Source organism: Pithys albifrons, chromosome 8 (assembly GCF_047495875.1).
Source record: "Pithys albifrons albifrons isolate INPA30051 chromosome 8, PitAlb_v1, whole genome shotgun sequence".
Classification (NCBI taxonomy): domain Eukaryota; kingdom Metazoa; phylum Chordata; class Aves; order Passeriformes; family Thamnophilidae; genus Pithys; species Pithys albifrons.
Window position 1 is genome coordinate 38323913 of NC_092465.1, and position 9155 is coordinate 38333067.

The window sequence follows — 9155 nt, forward strand, 5'->3', positions numbered from 1 at the left end:
GTCCCACTTACCAGTGCTGGTGGTGTGCAGGGACGTGTGTCTCTCGCACTTCCACTCGCCCCTGCCGTTCCCAGTGCAGACACACTGCAGCAGGTTCCCACGGTTATCCTTCTTGCTCCAGTTGTCTCCAATTCTGTAGGAAGTCTTGGTGTCATGGTCATTGCACCGATCTGTGTGAGGAATGTGACTGTTAGCTGTGTCTGCACGGGATGGCTTCACTGGCCACCAAGGCAGTTTGTAAAAACCCACCTCATTTTCTGTAGCCTGTTATTGCAAGTCCTATATGCACTAAAGCCTGCACAGGCTGAGAGCAGCTGAAAGTCCTGGTACTTTATCCTAAGGGAAAATCCCCATTTATTTCCAGAACTGCATTTTCACTTTGCAGCCATTGTCAAAATGAGCATCATAACATTCCCAGTGAGAACAAGGTGAACTATGATCAAAATCCATGTGAAAAAGCATGTTCTGTACTGGAAGCATTCCTGATAGTTACTTTTAAAGCCATTTTAAACCCATTCTGTCTAGCATACACCTTTAAAGCTTAAACTTTTTAACATCCTTTTAGTCTTTATTGTTCTTTTTAAAGCAGAAATTTTTGTACCTGGATCATTTCATACTATATAGAGGGCACAGTTCAAGTTTAGGGCTCTCTTTCAGCTTGAAGAAAATAAAACCTGTTTGAGGGCAGTATGTTAAAATCTATTTCTTCCAAAAGAAGTATGCCTGGAGCTGCAGTCAGGTTAATATAAGCTGCTCATGCCACACCAGGAATACAAGACTTTCTAAATCTCCCTGTTGTCTCTAATAACCCACAGCCCCCAATGAATTGAGTAAGTGGGTTCAAAGGACAGCATAACAAACTACTTTTGTCTGGATGCCAGATCCACATGGATTAACTAGTTCTTCTTCCATTACAACATTTTACCTTCTTATTCAAGGGAAATTTGATACAGTAGCTCAATTGTAATCATGGATCAATGAACATGGATTTATGAAGAACTGTGGAAGGACATACCTATCAAGCCAGATTGCCACAGAGAGCACAGGTGACAGAAAATGAATGTAAAAAACATGTTAGTAATTCACAGTGCTGAAGTGACCAAAATTGAGTTTTTGACAGAAGAATGGTAAGTTGGTGAGGTATTCATCATGTCATTTAGCAAATGTGGAAAAAAAACCCTATCTTAAGGACACTCTTCTCAAGTTAGACAATGAAAAGCTGGAATGTGTCCCAAGAAACCAGCTGTGATTGTGGAAAATGCTGGCCATAACAGCAGCACACACTGAAGTGTAATGCCACTTTGTGGGCTACAAGTATCATTTTACATACGTAAACCTGAATTTGTCTATTTGATTGCAACTGGAAAACAAAATGAAAAATGAACAGGTCATTATATTGCAATTTCCCTTAAAACACAACAGGGCAGACCTGAGTTATGGGAGGAAAGCTACTGCCAAATACATTTTATTAGTAATAATAACTCCTCCAAAATTCACAAACAACACACTCTGTTTTATTCATTCATATTTGACAGTTAATGATTTTTTCCCCATGTGTTTTTAACAGATGTAATATTGTCAAGGCTGGTTTGATTTTTATAGTTCATTTCTTCACCAAGTCTCTCCAGATCTTTAGTATTAATTCCAACCTTCCTTAGTGTTTTAGTTCTTTACAGGTCTGCTGTTTACATCAGCAGAAAGCCATTATTTGTGTACCTTGAGGCAACTGGATATGAGGCAATTGGAAGGCTACAGAGGAGTTTCTCAAACCTTGCATAACCAAGGTATAAGGTACAAAGTTAAATCTTCTTGAGGCAGCTGGTATAAAACCAAGATAGCTCCACCACAGAGCTTGCTCCCAACAGGATTGGAACAGAAGGTCAATAAACAAGCAAGATTTTGGATTTTAAAAGCCCTGTTTGCTCTGCAAATACAAATATAATGGAATATTTACGGTAATGTCCCTCCATGATGCAAAAACTTGCAGAAAAAAAATCACCTGTGCTGCTGGAGAAGCAAATAGGGGGAAGGGGAAGAACTGAGAGGTGAGAAGGTAAAACAGGTAAAACAAGCCCTGGTTTAGCTAACACAAATCAAACAGTAATAGGGGGAAAAAAATAAGAAACTATTTTAATCTGGCAGATCCTGCTGTTGGAATAGGTATTATCTTTAAAAGCACCTGATTGTCCCTCTGGAGGCTCCTTAAAGCACAGAAATGAAGGTACTAGGTGAGCTCTCCACCATTTCATGGACCAAGGAATTCCCCCAATTTCTTGGGAGATGCCTGACTGTGACTAAACTGACACACATATTCCTTAAGCCTTTCTAAATCAGAGTAAGCACCCAAATAATGCAGACACTAGCACAGCTCACCAGCTCTGGGGGTATTCCCAGACTGCAAATGGCACCTGGGACACCACACACCCCTGTCTGCCCTCAGAAGGGTCTGTTCTCCACCACTTCTCAGGGGATGGCCATCCCTCTAAAACTACTGCCACTTGTACAGGGCAGATGAAGCAGTAACTTTTCTTCTCAACTCAGGATAAAAATAAGTAAGAAAATAAATGAAAATATAAAAGATGAATAAAATGGAGCAGCTGGCAGGCTGGCACTTACTTCTGGAGGTGCAGGTGATGCGGCCGCTGCCCTCGCCCAGGCAGGTGCAGTCCACCATCATCCAGCCCTGGTAGGGCTTCTCCCAGGTCTCTCCCACCACGTAGGATGTCCCGGCCGTGTTGTCGTAGCATCGCTCGGCTGCGAGAGGGGAATGGCTCAGAGCCCACCCAGGGCTTTCCCACGTGTGGACGCCTCAGGGAACACAAGGAGGAAGAGGCCACACACCCTGGCTGAGCCCAGGGAGGAGGAAGGGGCAGCCACTCACCCACAGGCTTGCAGGTCCACTCGCCCTTGCCGTTGCCCAGGCACACACACTCCAGCATGTACCCGCCCGTCTCATGGGGCCGGCGCCAGGTGTCACCGATCTTGTAGGACTGGCCACCCTCATGGCAGCGATCTGGAGTGGGAGAGAGGGAGCTGAGGTGAGGGACACACCAGGGACAGTGTGGTGGGGACAAGGAGTGGGGCAGTGAGGAGGAGGAAGGGACAGGCTGTCCTCCTCCATCAGCCTGTAAAACAGCACTGGCCATTTTCCACCAGCATCCCACCCTTGGTCCATGGGCACCCCCATTTTCTGTGCCTCCCAGACCCTGTCCTCTCCCTTCCGCAACCCCCTCCACATTCCATACTGCAGGAGAGACCTGGCTGCTGAAAGAGGATCTCGGAGACCTGAGGAGGTGCTGTCTCCCCCTCACACCCCTCTCTCAAGCTGAGGACTGGTGAGGATGGGTTTGCCTCCACCTTATCTGAGGTGATGCCACTTGGGCTTCTCCGTGGCCAGCCATGAGGGACATGGTGGCCAAGCCATCACATGGGATATAAGGTGCTTGGTGTGACAGCCCAGTGGGACATCAGTCTCCTCGGGTTTGGAAGGCTTGCCCTGGGAAGGCAGATTCCACCCAAAAGGTGCCACACAGCCCTGAGGCAGACCAGGCTGAGGGGGAGAAACACAGTGAGGGCACTTTGCAAATACAGGGTCTTATTCCAACCAAAAAAAAAAAAAAAAGGAAAAAATTCACATTCTTTATTAGGAGCCACTAAAATGCTTTGTGGGCTCATTTATGAAAGCATAATCTAGGAGCTCTGAAGATTGATTCAAAGCCAGTTGCAGTCAGTGAGACTCTCCAGTGAGCTCTGAACTAGGCTGATGATGGGGAAATGAGACTGCTCTTATGTTTGCAATTTCCTTACTGACTTTTTCTTTTCTTACAACACTTACCATCCCTGCCCAATAAAATGCCATTAAATTCAGAAGGGCTCCAGCTCTACTTGTTAGATTCAGTGCATTATTTTTTTCCTCAGGCTACCATGATGGCTGGTTTTTGAGTCCTTTGTTGCAACACTACTACAGGATCAGCATGTGTGTCTTAAACAAGAAATTGGATATTTTTAAGAACAAGACTTTTTGCAAAAGGTGCCTCAGAGACTTTGAAATCTCTGACACACTGACACAGTGATCTTTCTCTGTGCTCCCAGAAAATGTAATTATGAAGGGAAATTGTGAACAATTCAGTGACTCAATAAGGAAAGGATTTCCAGACAGACGTGAAAGGGGAGCTGGGGAGAAAAGACCAAGGGAAGTGAGGGAAGATGAAGAGCAAAGTACTGGTCAGGGTAGCAAAACAGAACTTGCAGAAAGACATTAAGCTGCTGTCTGGATATCAAATCCCAGTTCCCTTAGGGACAAGTGTTGGATGACATTTTTGGAGGATGGAGGACTGCCTCTCAGGCAGCATTTATTTATTAATATTTATTCTGAGTAGAGTAGCCCCATTATTTTGAGTCACCAGCTGCAGAGCAGACCCACATTCTTTTTTCCAGTCAGAAAAACCACTTTTCAAAGGTGTGCCTGTGAGGATGCAGCACACTCTTGTATGTAGTGAATGTACTAACCTGTACAGCTGGACAGTAACAGTAATATTTGGCCCATGTTTTTACACATAGTACTTGACCACTTAATAGAGGAATTTGCTTATTCAAGTGTATACATGGGACAAGGACTTTCAACTCCAAAATTTTAGCAGGCTTTGGATTAATACCCTCTCCCAACTCTCTGGCTAATGGGCATTGGGAACATTGTGTAAATTGCAGTGGAAAATACGACACTATGGAACAATAGCTCTAGTAACAGGCTCTCAGTTACATACTGGCAATGGTGCAGCTGATTCTCCCACGTCCAGCTCCAATGCAGGTACAGTCCCAGATCATGGAGTCCTTGGGGCGCTCGTAAGTCTCCCCTACTCGGTAAGTGGATCCGGTGTATTTGTCAAAGCAAGTCTCTTCAGCTACAAGGGGGGAAAAAAATCACCTTCATGTAACCACACCAGTAACATGTACAGTCAACACAACACACATTCCTGGCCTCCTCACACAGATACTCCTTTTTTCCTGGGGAAAACACCTATCAGTCTTGTTTTTCTTCCTGGGATGAAACACTAGAGAGGAAGTTGGGTGAAATTTGCCCCCTCAAGGTCCCCATAATGCTGAACAACCTCTTCTTCCCTCCCTCAGTGAGCCAAAAGTTGCACATGGCACATCACAGGCATGCCTGAAAGGATCAATCCCAACTGTTGGAAGCCAACAGTACAGAAGACAGGAGGGAGCAACCATTCCCTGGAAGCTGTGTGCTTTGTCATGCTATTCCTCCTTGGTCTGACTTGGCAAAAATGGAGTATATTAATCCCAAATTCTGCAGCAGTCCCACCAAAGTCAACAGCAAAGTTCACTACTTGTGAATTGTTCACACTCATGTATGAGTCAGTGATTACAGAATGTCAGTGCTGCCACCAGTCTCAAGATCTGCAACAGACCCACTTTCTTCACTACTGGACAGATGAAGTTCATTGTGTCGGAATGAAAACTTGCTATTTATTGGACTTTGAGACTGCAAAACTTGGGAGTCTCTGCATGGCAATGAAAGACAGGTTGAATCCCCTTTTGGGGGGGAGCAAGGGGACTGAGTACTCCTTAAAATACTCCAGCCCTGAGGCAGGCAGCACAGGAGCCTCACAAAACAGATGGCTGAGACGTTCCCATCTGTCTTACACGAACACTATCAGCCAGGAACCAGTTTTTCTCTCTTCTATCTCCAGGGCAGCATTGAGGAATTACGGCAACTAGTGACTTCAGACCAATAAATACAGATAGGCTGCATCTGATAATCTGAACTACACTGTATCCTGGAGAGACGCATCCTCCAGCAGGCCTGGCATTTAAACTTCTTTCTGTTACCTAAATTTTTTCTGCACAGACTAAACAATCTCATTTTACACTCAATTATAGAAAGCTCACAGCAGGGCAGGGGGGCTGTGCAAAGTTGTAAGTTGAAATATATTTAAACAAGCTGACGGCACCGCACAGCTATGAAAAGTTGGGGTGAAGCAATCAAACAGCACAGAGCCAGAGCTGCAAAGTGACTCCAGATTTGAACTTCCCTGTGCGAGTCCAGGAGTCAGTTCAGTTCATTATAAAGAAGAGGTTTGGCTCCAAAATTAATGTTTAGATTCAATCCTCCAGAGAGATGAGTGATGTTTGGCTCAGGGTTCTGGTGGCAGGCCCATCACTAATGAAAAGCATTTCTTAAAATCCCAAGCCAGATCTTCAGTGTAATTGAGTGTAGATCCCATTACCGACCCTAAGCACCGAACTTCAGCGGAAAACCTGGGCTGCCAGCTCTAACTCGTACAAGGCTTAGCCTACTCGGCACCAAAAGCCGTGCCGGGGTCTCGCTGCAGACAAAAGGGGCCACCAACTTACGTTCGGGCTTGCTCTCGCAGTTGAAGCCTCGGCTCCCACCGTAGCAGGTACAGACCAGCGTGTTTCCCAGGTAGGTGCGCTCCCACTGCTGGTTTATCTGATAGTACCTTCCATTGTCATAGCAGGTCTCTGGGGGGAGAGGAGGAGGAGGAGAGGGATGCAGAGGGGGAGAGAAGGCAAAGTTCGGCAGCAGCCGCAGCCGGGAGGGTCGGGGCGCGGGGCGCACACGTGTGCGGGTCCCGCCGGCCGAGGGCGAGCGCGGGGGCACCCCGAGCGCCCCGGGGCCAGCGGAGCGCCCTGCCCTGCCCGCGGGCGGTACTCACGCTTGCCCTGCGCGGCGGTGCCCTGAGGGACCGACGTGGTTTGGGTCTGCGCCTGCCGCCGGCTCTTGCCGCCTGCCCCGCGGCGCTGTCCCCCAGCGGCCGCGGCGCCCAGACAGAGCGCGAGCAGCGCCAGCCGCCACACGGAGCGGCCCGGCATCCTGGCACGGCTGGGCTCGGCACGGCTCGGCTCGGCTAGGACAGCCCGGCGGCGCCGCCCGGGCGATATATAGGGCGGGCTGGGCGGGGGGACGTGGCCGCCGCCGCCCCACCGCCCATTGGCCTCGGCGCGCCGGGGGCCGGGCAGGGACCGCCGCCGCCCCGCCGGCACCGAGCACGGCGCCCGTGCCATTTTGTACAACATCTGGCCGGACAAAATGGCTTTTTTTGGGGGAGAGGCAAACTTTTTTTGCCTTAGAGCAGCGCTGCCTATGAAGGGATGCTGCTCCGTTTTGGAGGAATAATGTTGTGCACAGGGGAGAAGGTGAGGTGTAACATACAGGTTGGAAATAAAACCCTGAGTGATATTTTATCTACTGCTGGGGGCTCAAGGTGAAAAGATTTCACACCTCACCTGGAAAGAACGGTGTGATTGCATTCAACTCAAAATAAATTTAAGAAGCTCTCTCTGTGACTTTATTTCTTGCTGTCCAAAATCAACTCTAAGAACAAAAGAAAAGTGAAAAACTGAATGCTGGGTGTTGAACCTTTATTAAGTAGAAGGGTTCTTCAGTGGGAGGACCTAATGGAACCCTGCTGTATACAAATTTTATCAACCTCTTTCATCTGTCTTCTTCCATAGCCATCTCTGCTGCTTTGGAGGGGTCTCTTTTCCACAGCTGGAAAGAATCCTGCAAAGCTGAGAGTGTGCACAGTAATTGTGGCTCTCAGGCTGCCAGCGAGCAAAGCACAGTGTGTGCCCCATTGTGGTGCAGTGCCTGGACCAGCACCCAAGGGCAGATCCTACAGGAAGGTTGTGTTGCTAACCATTTTCATGCCTCTCAAGCCCACTCTGTCTTGGCTAGAGGGTTATTAATCTAAAGAGTCTGCTGTGGTCTCTGGTATATTAAAGCAACTCTTCAGAAAAACCCAAATGTGAAGTAGTCACCAGTGTTTCCAGCATCTTAAGCTGAACATCCACAGGTCTCCATAAGAGTTATCAGCATGTTGAGCACCAACATGCCGTTGGTTCCACTTACTGCAAACCTACTGTGTCATCTTTACTGGAATGCAAGCAGTAGTGTCTCATTGGGATGCCGACTGTTTCCGCAGGGAGGGTACGGATCCAGCACATGTTCTGTTCCGGGAAAACACGGGCTTGTGATACCAGGTGTCTGTTTTCAAAGAAATTTCTTTTCCTGTGTGTGAGGAGTGCCCACAAATACATTAACACGAGCTTCTCTGCTGAAAACTTACTGGAAATTGAAACCTGACCTGGCAATTGAGGTGAGCTGTGGTGAGCTAATTCCCACCTTTCCTAATTTTTATTTTTAGATCCACTGCGTTGCCTTTTCCCCTCCCCTCTCCCCCCCCAGTTACTGGACACACATTATCCCTCAAAATAATCACGGAACTAAAGTGGCCACAGCGAGGGAGAGTATTGGCTTTTGAAGCAGGACACACCATCATAAACTAGCAAATATCCAGTTTCTTGAAATGAGAACCTGCTTTCACAAAGTGTTCCTGCTTTCCTGAGACCTAAGATATGAAGTGTGAGCCTCAAATTCCAGCTCACAACATAGCTGGAATTCTCTGATAAAAGCCAGGTGAAAAGCACATTGTCAGAATATGTTGCTGTGTGACTGTTGGATGTCCTTTACCTTGCCTGCTCCAAAGGAATCATTTCTGAGTGGAAATCAGTGGAAAAGAAGAGTTTTCCTTCTAGGAAACATATACATTCAATGAGGAGGCAATTTGAGGTCATTTTTCCAGTTACTGTGTATAGAGTGAGTGTGTGAACAGGTCCTGCTGCTGCTACAAGCTGCCAATTAAGCTCAATTAACATGGAATAGCAAAGGGTAATGAGAAGTCTTCCAAACCAAGAGGATTATGATAAATAAAATTTGACAGGGAAAATCTGCTTAAATAGAAGTGCTAAGTATAGGTAATCCATAAGGAACAGGCAGCTGTGGAATAAGCAAACATGAGGAAGAAACCTCTGCGTTTAGTGACTACAAATGGAATTTCAAAGGCTCATATCCCAGGTACAGCCCCCATGAAGGTTAAATTATTGTCATTGACCTCATTTCTTTCTGCTTTCAGCCCAGTTCATGTCATTTTGCACTGCACTTAGGTCTTCAAGGGCAGTGTAAGTATTTACACAAAAGTGGAACTGGAGTTCAGTCTGAGAACTGAATGAGAAAGGACAGTGTTAGCAAGTGTGTGACTGTGCCTAATGCTCTCTACAGCATTAGTTACACCAATACAGAGGCAAATGTAAGATCTTGTTTAAGAAAACATTAC

General features: G+C 46.9%; 1 protein-coding gene across 6 annotated transcripts in view; it reads right to left on the minus strand.

The window, feature by feature from the left end:
• Positions 1–6904, minus strand: part of FN1 (fibronectin 1) — a 55723-nt gene extending 48819 nt beyond the window's left edge. For all 6 annotated transcript variants that reach the window (XM_071563002.1, XM_071563007.1, XM_071563006.1 and 3 more), the window contains exons 1-6: positions 6696–6904; positions 6373–6501; positions 4764–4901; positions 2882–3013; positions 2617–2754; positions 12–170 (exon numbers count right to left, since the gene is read on the minus strand). In XM_071563002.1, coding sequence (XP_071419103.1) covers positions 12–170; positions 2617–2754; positions 2882–3013; positions 4764–4901; positions 6373–6501; positions 6696–6852 — 853 coding nt within the window. In that variant the 5' untranslated portion in view covers positions 6853–6904. The remainder of the gene's footprint in view (positions 1–11; positions 171–2616; positions 2755–2881; positions 3014–4763; positions 4902–6372; positions 6502–6695) is intronic.
• Positions 6905–9155: the final 2251 nt, after the last annotated feature.